Source organism: Lepus europaeus, chromosome X (assembly GCF_033115175.1).
Source record: "Lepus europaeus isolate LE1 chromosome X, mLepTim1.pri, whole genome shotgun sequence".
NCBI classification, from domain to species: domain Eukaryota; kingdom Metazoa; phylum Chordata; class Mammalia; order Lagomorpha; family Leporidae; genus Lepus; species Lepus europaeus.
In genome coordinates this window covers 104,252,728-104,265,438 of record NC_084850.1, presented here as the reverse complement: position 1 = coordinate 104,265,438, position 12,711 = coordinate 104,252,728, and the positions used below count along the sequence as shown (strand labels likewise).

The 12,711-nt window shown below is 35.9% G+C and overlaps 1 protein-coding gene across 8 annotated transcripts in view; it reads left to right on the top strand.

Moving 5' to 3' along the window:
• Positions 1-12,711, top strand: part of KDM6A (lysine demethylase 6A) — a 185,749-nt gene that overhangs the window by 150,374 nt on the left and 22,664 nt on the right. For all 8 annotated transcript variants that reach the window (XM_062184060.1, XM_062184058.1, XM_062184056.1 and 5 more), the window contains 6 exons: positions 5,974-6,103; positions 7,050-7,155; positions 7,668-7,873; positions 10,365-10,429; positions 10,505-10,579; positions 11,035-11,183. In XM_062184060.1, the coding sequence (XP_062040044.1) occupies positions 5,974-6,103; positions 7,050-7,155; positions 7,668-7,873; positions 10,365-10,429; positions 10,505-10,579; positions 11,035-11,183 (731 nt within the window). The remainder of the gene's footprint in view (positions 1-5,973; positions 6,104-7,049; positions 7,156-7,667; positions 7,874-10,364; positions 10,430-10,504; positions 10,580-11,034; positions 11,184-12,711) is intronic.

Here is a 12,711-nt window from a genome sequence, read left to right as displayed (position 1 = left end):
GATTCTTAATGACCTTTTCATTGTGCATGGCACATACCTAATTTTTCTCATTTACTTGTAACTGTCCTCTATAAGTGACTAAACCTTGAATGAACAAGAGTCAGTTAATTGCTACAGTATTTTCTAGTACATTAAAATTTACGTTTGGGCAGTGATATAATAGATTTTAAAAGACCTTATTTTGGTTGTAAATTGTAATAATATATAGAAAATAAGCATTTGATAAGTAGAAAATACAAGGGTTAGTTCTGATTTGTCTTCATTGACAATTTAATACAGCTATTACATTTTAAAGAACAGTTTTCACTTAACATTTCTATAAAGCTATTCCAGCAGCTGATAGTGCTTATGTTATTTAAAAGTGTGGTTATCCTTTCTGCCATTCAGATTATTTTCTTAGAAGGCAACCTGGGTCCACTATTAAAATGTTTGTCACTGACAAGATTGAGATAAAGTTAAATTTTATCCTTTCATGTAGTTTGCTGCTTGAGAGTGGCATGAGATGGGAGCAGTGGAATAAGGAGAATTAACAAAATAAATTTCAGTTAATTTTAATTTTCACTTAAATTAATTGTGGTACTGGAACTTCATTATAAATACAGTGTGGTTCTTTTTCTTTAAAAACTAATTTGATATTTAAAATATTTTATGGTCTATCTTTTTTATTTTTTCCCTTTTGGGTCCTCATTACTAGCAGGATATTCCTCAGTAGTTTGTAGGGTCGTGACAATGATTAATTACCTTATCATGATTTTTTTTCCTGTCAGTAACTTAAAACCACATTGGACAATCTCTAATTCAAAGTCTTTTAAAGCATCTAGTGAGATTTTTGAATTTCTAAAATGTGTTTGTCCAAAATGTGCTTTTCCAGAAATTTGCATATTAGAGGTTTTTATATTTAATCTTTTTGTGTAGAAATTAAACTATCATTCACTTAACTCTGGATCTAAAGTAAGTAGGAGTATCCAGATGAAATGCTCTATGTGACTCTCTTTAGACATACCACCTTGACTCACTGCCAGTCTTTTTTTTTTTTTTTGGGTTAAATTTATTTGAAAGAGTTACAGAAAGAAGGAGTGCATCTGCTGGTGCACTCCCCAAATGGTCGTGATGGCCAGAGCTGAGCCATTCAGGAGCCAGGAACTCTTTCGGGTCTCCCACGTGGGTGTAAGAGTCAAGGACTTGGGCCATCCTCTGCTGCTTTCTCAGGCACATTAGCAGAGAGCTGGATAGGAAGTAGAGCAGCTGGGACTTGAACCAGTGCCCATACAGGATGCTGGCACTACAGGCAGGGAATTTAACCCACTGCGCCACAGCACCAGCCCCTTGTCTTGACTGTCTTTTACCTGCTCCCTACCCAGCTGCTGCAGCCACTGTCCTGTTTCCTAGATTCTGGTGCCTCAACTCTGCTGCAGCAGGGCCTTCCTCACTCTTTTACTCTCTATAAACTTGGGACAACTGCTAGCAAGTGGGGGAAATTTAGAAGTTGAAAACTGTCATCATAGACTGCATCCAGTTTTCTGGAGCAGTGGTTTTAGTAGGAGTTGCAAGGAGCTGTATTCTCTTTCTCCAAGTTATAAACTGTACAGTAGCAGTTTTCTTTTTTCTTTCTTTTTTTTTTTTTTTTTATTTAAGATTTTATTTGAGAGGTAGAGTTAAAGACAGAGAGGTAGAGACAGAGAAAGGTCTTCCATCCGCTAGTTCACTCCCTAAATGGCTGCGGTGGCTGGAGCTGGGCCAATCAGAAGCCAGGAACTTCTTCTCACTATCCAACTTGGGTGCACAGGCCCAAGCACTTGCTTTTCTAGGCCATAGCACTTGCAGAGGCCCAAGTACTGCTTTCCCAGGCCATAGTGGAGAGCTGGATTGGAAGAGGAGCAACCAGGACTAGAACTGGTACCCATGTGGGATGCTGGTGCCGCAGGCAGAGGCTTAGCCCACTACGCCACAGTGCCAGCCCCAGTAGCAGTTTTCATAAATAAAATTTTATGGAACAGGAGCCGAGTTGATTGTATTTTCTAATGTATTAATGATTATAATCTTACATCTCATTTTTGAGGAATATGTGAACACTCACGTCAGAATATTTAAATTCGTTCTCATAGTTTTATTTTCAGTATTTAACATGTAAAGGCAGTTTTATCTTACTATATATTTTTTGGGTAGCTAGAGTCATCAAAACTCTTGACCCTTGGAGTTGCTTGGGTTATTCCAGCAAATCTAGGCAATGGTTTGTTAATGAAGAGACCAAAAAAAAAAAATGCTCAGATAAATTGTATATAAAACATTTTTCTGAGCCTTAGAGGACAAAGTCAAGATGGCAAATGATAGGTGTCATGCTATTTGCCATGTCTGTGTTCTGGTTTTTGATGGCCTGTGCTGGAAAGGAGTCCAGATTCAGGTAAGGGAACAGTGATGCAGGCTCTTGGAGCTTCCTAACAAAAGACCAAGTGTAGATGGGGTTACCAACAGAGCACTTTTCCGTCATTTCTCTATAAAAGATGTGGGTAAATTTGAAAGTAGGTTTAAGTCAGTTTAAACAGTTGGGAAACAACTAATTTCCTCTTGCTCTGCTTTGCTTGAGGAAAGTTTCAAATGGGAGAAAAGAATTTAAAATGGGCTAATCTTAAACTTTTCCAACACCTTGCTTTTTTCTTCAACTTTAACTGCTTTTTCCAATTTGGATTTTTACATTAAATTTATTATAGGACTTTAGTTGTAATAAACAATATTGGACACTTACAAGCTTAGGAGGTGAAAGTCTATTCCTATTGTCCACAGTCCTGCCCTTGCATCAGGATTGATAAGTATATTTTCAGTGGTAAAAGCTGATAATTGTTGAATAGGCAACTACATCGATCAGTTTTTCAGTACAAATCGTATTTATTTCAGGCTTAACCTTAACAGGCAAGTAAATAATTGGTGTTTGGAGCACAATAATAAACTGATAGGACTTGTGTGCACTATTTTGAATACTGTCTTATTTTCACATACACAGTTTTTTAAATGATGGTTAATATATTTTTTAATGATTTATTTTGTTTGGAAGGCAGAGTTTATGGGGAGTGGGGGGAGGCAGAGAGATCTTCCATCCACTGATTCGTTTTCCAAATGTCCATAATGGCCAGGGCTGGGTCAGACCTAAGCCAGGAGACAAGAGCTTCCTCTGGGGCTCCCATGTGGGTGCAGTGGCTCAAGTACTTGGGCCATCTTCCACTGTTTTCCCAGGCACATTTGCAGGGAGCTGGATCCCAAGTGTAGTAGCTGGGACCAAAAACAGTACATGGTACAAGATGCTGGTGTCACACATGGCAGCCTTACCCCATTACCCCACAATGCTGCCTCCATTGATGGTTAATTTTAATCTGACTCTGGTTTATCTTAGTGTTGCAGTGTATACGGTGGTATACATTAAAACATACCAGTACTTTTGCTTCTTTCATGGTTTAAATTAAAATTGCAATATTAAAGTGGTTGAATCATTATCAGCTCCCTTAATCATGCCTCACCCTTTTATTTTCTATTTTTAAAATACTTTCCTTCATTTTACTTTCTCATTTGCCTATTTAAATTGTTACATAACTACAGAAATGAAAGAGTTCTAATTTCACAAGCCCTCTTTCCTGTTCTCATCTCAACATCTTGAATGTTGTAGAAACTTAATTTTTGGTGCCACATTTAATTAGCATGAGATGGTCTTTTGTAGTGCAGTTTTCATATGTGGTCCATACTTTACAGTTTCTTAAAATATTAAACATTTTCTATATAGTATTATATCCAAATCCTTTTCTGAAAAGCAAATTTTATGTATTGAGCCATATTTTATTTAAATAGTAATGTTGAACACTGGCAGATAAACAATTCAGCATGAAAAAAACTAATATTTGTATGAATATTTTAGGTGTTTTTTTGCTTTGTATTGGTTTAATAGTAGTGAAATGTTTCCTTAGCAGTCTCTGCTGGGAATTTTCTACTTGTTAAAAGCAAAAATCCCATGGAGTTTATAAATTAGTTCCAATTTTATACCTTAATTAAGCAGCTTAAATGTATGACTTTTTCAAAAAAGATTTGTTTCTTTTCATTTGAAAGCAGAGCTACAGAGATAGAAAGAGAAAGAGATCTTCTTCTGCTGGTTCCCTCCCTAAATTGCCACAGCATCCCGGCCAAAGCCAGGAACCAGTAACCCCTTCCTGGTCTTGCACATTTCCGGCAGGGTCACCTATACTTGTGTCACCTTCCACTGCCAGGGAGCTGGTTTGGAAGTAGAGTAGCTGGGACTCTAAAAGGCACTCTGGTATAGGATGCTGGAGTTGGAGGCAGGGACTTGACCCACTGTGCTGCAATGCAGGCCTCTTTCTGTAAATATGTAGAGTACTCACGCTTTGTAGAAAGATGTTGAAATCTGGTATTGGTTAGGATGAATGTTCATTTATTTAAACTTTCATCTTAACTATTAGTCAAACTTACAGAGTTTGAATTTAACAACTATTTCACATACTTTCATATGAAAGATTTACCAATTTATTCATTTTAAGATCTTTGCATTTACTTGGAGATAGCTGAAAAATTTAAGTGACACCCATGGTATGAGTTAGTATAACATCTCAACAGTTTATAGCAGTGAAATTCAACCCTGTTCCTTAGTGCCCACCAAACAGGCTTGTTTGGTAAAAATTTTCAGCATAGCAAAAACATAGAAAAATAAGGAAAATTTTATTGAACTCATAATTTGTGGTGAAAAATAACTGATGCCTTCTTAAGTATAAAGGTATTGAGTTTTTTACTTCCTACTATAATTATAATTTTTGAATTCTTTACCAAAATTTTAGTATATAGTATTTGATAATGAATTGATTTTTTTTTAAAGTTGGGTAGAGACTTTTAAGACATTGGAAGTATCTCTTTTTCTTATACTGAAAGAATTGCAGCATGCAAATAATTTGACCATATTTTAAGAATATCATTTTGACAAATGTGATACATTCATTACAGAAAAAATAAACCCCAAATACAAGTAAGAGTTGTGTATAGTGTCAAGAGAATGGATAGCAACTATATGCATTGTGGAGAGAAAGTATAATTTGCTCTAAGTGTAGGAGATTGACACCATGATCAATTTTATTGCACGGAAACTCCTTGAGAAAGAAAAGAACAGAGATAAATTCAGGCTTGAGAAAAGAAAGGAAAAATCTCAATTTTGAGAGTTGTCACAAAGATACACTGGCTATAATTGCTAAGATAAGATGCAGGGGCCGGCGCCGTGGCTTAACAGGCTAATCTCCACCTTGTGGCGCCGGCACACTGGGTTCTAGTCCCAGTCGGGGCGCCGGATTCTGTCCCGGTTGCCCCTCTTCCAGGCCAGCTCTCTGCTGTGGCCCGGGAAGGCAGTGGAGGATGGCCCAAGTCCTTGGGCCCTGCACCCTCATGGGAGACCAGGAGAAGCACCTGGCTCCTGGCTTCGGATCAGCGAGATGCGCCGGCCGCAGCAGCCATTGGAGGGTGAACCAACGGCAAAAAGGAAGACCATGCTCCCTGTCTCTCACTCTCTCACTATCCACTCTGCCTGTCAAAAAAAAAAAAAAGATAAGATGCAGGAAGAAATACTCTGTTTTTCCAATTATATAGATCTTTTTAAGTCAAATCTTTTAACATTTGATGGAAAAAAATCTGATAGTGGAGAGAAAACAGGATTTCATATTTGTTCTTCAGATGAAGAAAATCAGTTGGAAAATTATGAACAAAATAAAGAATGTCATCAGTAATTTATGTGCTGTGCTTTAATTTTTTTCAATGGAAATTATAGCAGTCAATATAAGTATTTGCTGAAGTTAATAATTTTTTGTGTTTTCGTGATGGATCCAAATCTCATGGATTTATGTAAATACCTTGTCATTTAATTAGGACTTAATTCAGGATTTTTCCCCTTTTTCCTAATAAATGTAGAGCTGATTTATTCTCCCTTCTTTTTTAAAGGAATTTAGGTAAAAATGGCTTATCAAACAGTAGCATTTTGTTGGATAAATGTCCGCCTCCAAGACCACCATCTTCACCATATCCTCCCTTGCCAAAGGACAAGTTGAATCCACCAACACCTAGTATTTATGTGAGTCTGAATTGACTGACTAAATATCAGTCAAACTCGTGTTTGTACCTGCCTATCTTTCTTTAAATCAATATGTTTGGCCTTTAGGAAACATTACAGTTATTGGCAACAGCTTGAATAATTTTGAGGGAGAAAAAATGTATGTTGGAGAACATTTTGTAATAACGTTTTTAAAATGCCTTCTCAGCTACTAACCGTAATTATATTAGAATAGTGAGAAGTACAAATACTTTTTCTGTCCTAATTTTGAGTACTTAAAAGTACAACTATTTTTGAGTAAGCTAGGTTTTAAGTCCATGTTCTACTGGTTGTGTGGACCTTAGTATTCTTTCTGTTTTATCCATCTGGCAAATAAATACATATACATTTACTTTATAGAAATTTAAATATTTGCTGTAGGAAATTCAGTCAAAACACCTCCCATTTAGGTTTCTCTCAAATGGTCCTCCTAGAGTTCGCTTTGGAAGTTTGGTCCTTTTGCCCTGTTGAAGCCAGATGAGAATAGTCTTTCCTCCATCCAGTGGTTATTGATCCTTTACTATGTTAGGGAAACCCTGGGGTAGACATAAAATAAAACTTCTGGAGTCTGAGTGTAAAATTATAAAATTAAGATCTGTTTTCTATGGGTCTTTTTCAGCCTGCTTACATTTCGATGATAATATTTTGAACTCTTAAAAGTTTGAATTTTGAAAAACATTTTGATTGTGAAGTTTAATTTGAATTTCATTTCTCACATATTTTTTTCAATACATAATGGACAAGAGAGATGGGTTTACTGTCTCATTACAGTCAGAATCAAAAGGCAGTGAGTGATAAGATACTGTGAAATAAAGTGTCAATATGTAAGATTCATTATTTGTTTAAATTGTGATAATATGAGTTTGAAGCTTGATATTTAAATAAAAGCTCTTTTTCTGAGATCTAACCACATATTTTAATTTTGCAGTTGGAAAATAAACGTGATGCTTTCTTTCCTCCATTACATCAATTTTGTACAAATCCGAACAACCCTGTTACAGTTATACGTGGCCTTGCTGGAGCTCTTAAATTAGGTAAGCTTTAAATTTAAAAGTAAAATTTTTATATATTTCTTTTGCTATCTTTTAAACCATTAGCAGAAACTTTTTCATTATAGTTCATTTTAATTTTTCCTGGTTCTAAAGGGGTGTATGTATGTGCATATGTTTATGCATATGTATCACTTCTTTAATCCATGTTATTACTATATGATGCTGATACTGGTAACTGGTGATTTCATGATGGTTTTTAAATTTAGCTTTTATTTTGGTTTAGCTATACAGTTACAATTTTGTTAACTAATGAAAGAAAAATGAAACTTCAGTTTTCTTTTGTTGTGATGACAGGACAGTGAGGTCCTGGGTCTCAGTTTATGATTTTTCAAACTTGGCACATACCTTAGAGAATGTAGAGACCCTCATTGGTCTTTAGGGGGATTGAATACTTTGCTATAAAATACTTTCCCTTTTTTCTTAATTAAAAAAATGCACTTTAAAATATTATCCCAAACGTAATTTTTATTTATTAACTATATTTATTTATGAAGACCTGGGACTTTTCTCTACTAAAACTTTGGTGGAAGCTAACAATGAACATATGGTAGAAGTAAGGACACAGTTGTTGCAGCCAGCAGATGAAAACTGGGATCCCACTGGAACAAAGAAAATCTGGCATTGTGAAAGTAATAGATCTCAGACTACAATTGCTAAATATGCACAGTACCAGGCCTCCTCATTCCAGGAATCATTGAGAGTAAGTACTTCCTGAAGATTATATTAGGGTTTTAAAGATGATTTTATTTTGGAGTTGGAAAGGATACATGACTTTTGTAAACACTTCTTTAGTCTGTGTTACATAAAGTACTTTTTAAGTGCTAACCAGTTTACTCTTAGTTAAGTCTAAGCAAATCTAAGGGATTATAAAGTCGGTGTCTTGATGGGGAAATACAATTACTGTTCAGTGAGCTGACTCCTTCAGTTTGGAGTTATTTCTGTTTAGAGAAGAATTTCAGAAGCACTAATGAATGCTTTGGGCTGAAATTCTTTGTTGTGGGGGCCTATCCAGTGTGGAAAAAATGTTTGTAGCATACGTATCTAGCCTCTCAAAAATCTCTCCAGACATGTCAAATGTTCCCTGGAGAGAAAAATCACACCTGATTGAAAACCCCACTGAACTTAAATTTGCTTTATACTTACTGAATCCCTAGTCTTCTGTCTTCCCATTTTTTTTTCTCCTGCCAGATTAATATTATCTGATAGAAAGCTGTTCCAGGAAACATTAATATTCTTACCTACCTTAGACTGCAAGAGAAAACTAAAGGAGAAATGGAAATTTACAGAAATTATCTCAAAATAGGTGGAAAATTTATAAACAAATTTGAAAAATAATCAGGATTATTATTATAAGGCTTGTATAAGCCTTTCAGCACTGAAGTATTACTGAAATCCTCTAGTACTATAATGAGAACTTTGAGAATTCCCCCACAAAATATAAACCAGTCACAGAAATGAAGTTATTAAATGCATCACTCAAAAATTGTGCTCTTTCTTCGCATAGTCTACAGCTAAAATTTATTAAGTGTCTAAAAGTCTGTAACTTGTGATTCATTGGATTTACTTCTTGTTAGAATTGTTTAAAATTCTGCCCCCTGAGTTCATATTTCCAAATCATGGCAACACTTGTGTCAGTACAGTTCTGTGTGTATTCCTTTCCCAATTTACTACAAAGAAATTCATCTAGTAAGATCTGTCCTGCAGCTTTAATGAGTTGCAGTGAATTCATTGTCTATATATTTATATAGTTCAGACTTCCAAGATAACTTCGGGTAAATGGTAATCATATGGTCAGAATAGAATAAATAGCAAGCGAGGTTTAGAGATTAAGAAAAATTTGGAGGAAGAGTTGTAAAGTAAAGATAATATAGGCTAAGTGTTTAAATGAGAAAGGAAAAGAAATGTGAAAAATTTGAGAAGTGTTCAGAAACTGCATTTTGTAGGATGGAAAGTATTGCTAATTCAGAAATGAACCACAGTGTTGAGAAATAGCATGTCTGTGACAAGAATTATAAATAAAATTAATATTCACATTGTAAAAGCACCTATTTTATCTAGCATTTAATTTCCTTAGTAATATTGTAAATGTTTGATCATTTTTGTATAATTTTTTATGGAGTAAGGTTTTAGCTGTGGAAGAACATCTTCCATTTGTACATAATATAAGAATAGAGAAAATCTTCATCTCCACCATTACACATTCTCAAGAGAACTTTAAAAAGGTCATAGAATAGAATTAAAAGACCAGCTTTTTTTTTTTGAAAGAGTTACACAGAGAGGAGAGGAGAGGAGAGGAGAGGTAGAGGAGAAAGGTCTTCCATCCGCTGGTTCACTCTCCAATTGGCTGCAACGGCCGGAGCTGTGCCAATCTGAAGCCAGGAGCCAGGAGCTTCTTCCAGGTCTCCCACATGAGTATAGGTGCCCAAGGACTTAGGCCATCTTCTACTGCTTTCCCAAGCCATAGCAGAGAGAAGACCAGCTTATTTTGATGCAAAAAAACCCTTTAAATCCACATAGTTTTTTTCATAGTACACATTTTTTGTAAACTTTTAGAAGACTTGTTACTATGTACATTTGCATGCCCCTCTGTTAGAACATTTCTGATCAAGATTGGAACTTCTTAGGCCTCTTAAATTTTTCTTCAGTTTTTACTCCTTGGAAATGGGATCAGTATGAGAATTTATTGTATAGCTTTATGACTAGTAGAGGAAACTGGATACCACGCCAGTGAGATTTGACTTTTCTTGAGTCTTTATTTAATATGGTCTTCTAAAAAATTTTCACGTGTAAGGTCTATAGATAGCTAATTTCAGGGGTAGAATTGGCATGGACATTGAGATGACACTCAGGATGCCCACATCCTGTGTCAGAGTACCTGGGTTCAAAAATCCAGCTCTGCACTGGATTCTAGCTTCCTGCTTATACATATCCTGGGAGGCAGCAGGTAATGGTTCAAATAATTGGGTCCTTGTCAGCCACATAAGAGACCTGGATTGAGTCCCCAATTTTGGCTTGGGCTCTTGCCATTGCAGGCATTTGAGGAGTGGACCAGTAGTTGGGAGCTCTTTTTCGCCTGGTTTCAAAAAGTAGATAAAAGCATTCAATCAAGAAGTAAATTTTTTCAGTCATGTGATGGAAAGGATAGCCAATCGTAAAATTTAACTCAAATTGCTTTTTTGCTTAATCTATAGGAAGAAAATGAGAAAAGAACTCATCATAAAGACCACTCAGATAGTGAATCTACATCTTCAGATAAGTGAGTCATTTTAATGTCCACTTGGTATTTCTCTTTAAAAATGCATGTTTCTAATATTGTTTCCCTTTTTTTAAGTTCTGGTAGGAGGAGGAAAGGACCCTTTAAAACTATAAAGTTTGGGACCAACATTGACCTGTCTGATGATAAAAAGTAAGTTCTCATAATACTTCTGTGAACTGAGAAAAAGAGGTATCCTTTGGAAGATTGAGAATCATCTACAATTTCCTTTACTATTTCATTTATAATTTTTATGATTCATGTGTTTAAACTATGCTAGATTTTACATTTAAATTATTTTCTTTGACTTAAAACTCTTGCACAATTTTACATTAAGACTCCGACTTTATGCTAATTGCATAAAGTCATAAAATTGTAGTTTTAATTTTAAGGAATAGAATTACATAATTAATATTTCTAAAATAAAATTATGCAATACAACTAGGAAATGGAAAGTTAAATTTTTTCCTTTTGTTTACTCATGGTTTTGATGCTTCTTTTTCATTGTGAACTTTTCTTTGGAAAATGTGTAAGATTCAAATTTGCTTCTCTGATTGAAACAAAAGGGTTTTGTAGTAGGCTTTCACTCTTGATCTGTTTCATTGCAGGTGGAAGTTGCAGCTACACGAGCTGACCAAACTTCCTGCTTTTGTGCGTGTCGTATCAGCAGGAAATCTTCTAAGCCATGTTGGTCATACCATACTGGGCATGAACACAGTACAACTGTACATGAAAGTTCCAGGAAGCAGAACACCGGGTAATTTAACATATCTCAAACAATAGAAAAGCAGAATTAATAAAACGTAAAACATACAAAGAGAAAAAAGAATTTTTCTATTTATGGCTAAAACTGCAAGGACTGTCCTTTGGCCCCTGCACCCATGTGGGAGGCCTGGAAGAGACTCCTGGCTTCGGATCGGTGCAGCTGCGGCTGTTGCAGCCAGTTGGGGAGTGAACCATCGGATGGAAGACCTCTCTCTCTCTACGCCTCTCCTCTTTCTGTGTAACTCTGACTTTCAAATAAATAAATAAATCCTTAAAAAAAAATTTGATGATGTGGAGCTATTACTAGGCTCATCCCCTGGACTTTGCCACTAAATAGCCTTTTTTTTTTTTTTTAAGGATTTATTGTAAAGATTTATTTTATTTATATGAAAGAGTTAGAGAGGTAAAGGTCTTCCATTCCATTGGTTCACTCCCCAAATGACTGCAACGGCCAGAGCTGAGCTGATCCGAAGCCCAGGAGTTTCTTCATGGTCTCCTATGTGGGTGGAGGGGCGGACCCAAGAACTTGGGCCATCTTCCACTGCTTTTCCGGGCCATAGCAGAGAGCTGTTTTGGAAGAGGATTAGTCAGGACTCGCACCGGCATATGGGATGCGGGTGCTGCAAGCTGGGGCTTTAACGTGCTGCGCTACAGCGCTGGCCCCTAAATAGACTTGTCACTCTTGGCAAGTCACATTCCTCGTCTGGGTCTTTCCCTTCATTTTTAGATGATTTATGTTTGTTTTTTTCTGTCTTCTCCCTTGGATGACTAGGAACTTTCACTGGGTGATATTCAAAATATTTAACAGTCACTATAATCCCACACTGATCAATTAGGAAAGGTACTGGGAACAACCAGTTGACATACCTCTCTCAGGTGATTCTGTTTGCTACTTGAACTAGCCATTGTTTGAAAGCCAGACTGCGTCCTTGTTTGTCACCTTACTGAATAGTAGCCTAAGAATTGTTTCAAAATGAGTTTGTGCTACTTCTGGATAACATAGCCTAGTGGTTTCCTGGCTGCTCACTTGAATTTTTTTTTTTTTTTTTAATATGTAGTTGATAAATGTCTGGGGATTTTTTTTTTTAATTGTTCCCCAGAAGATCCAAAGATGCAACAAACCACTGGTTGTAGATTTTATTCTCAGATCACTAGAAAGCCAGTTTTGTGGTATCTTACCTTTAATTGGATAAAGTTGAAAGAGTTCTGCAATAAATGATAGAAGAACTATGAATTCTGTTCTCCACATTATCATTAGGCACAGTTATAATTATTGTGCAAGCTATTTGAACTATCCAGGGTTAATTTTCTTATGTATTTACTATGTACCATCCAACTTGAATTATTCTGTACAAATAACAGTATCATCCCATCAGAAAGGATTCCTTTTTTATTATAGTTCTAAGCAAAATTCAAGCTTCATATATTACTTCTTTGTCATCCTTACCTTTAGTCTTCCAAAAGTATCTTGTGGAACCTTAAAAAATTCTCTGTAGAATTTTTTTAGTATAATGTTTTCC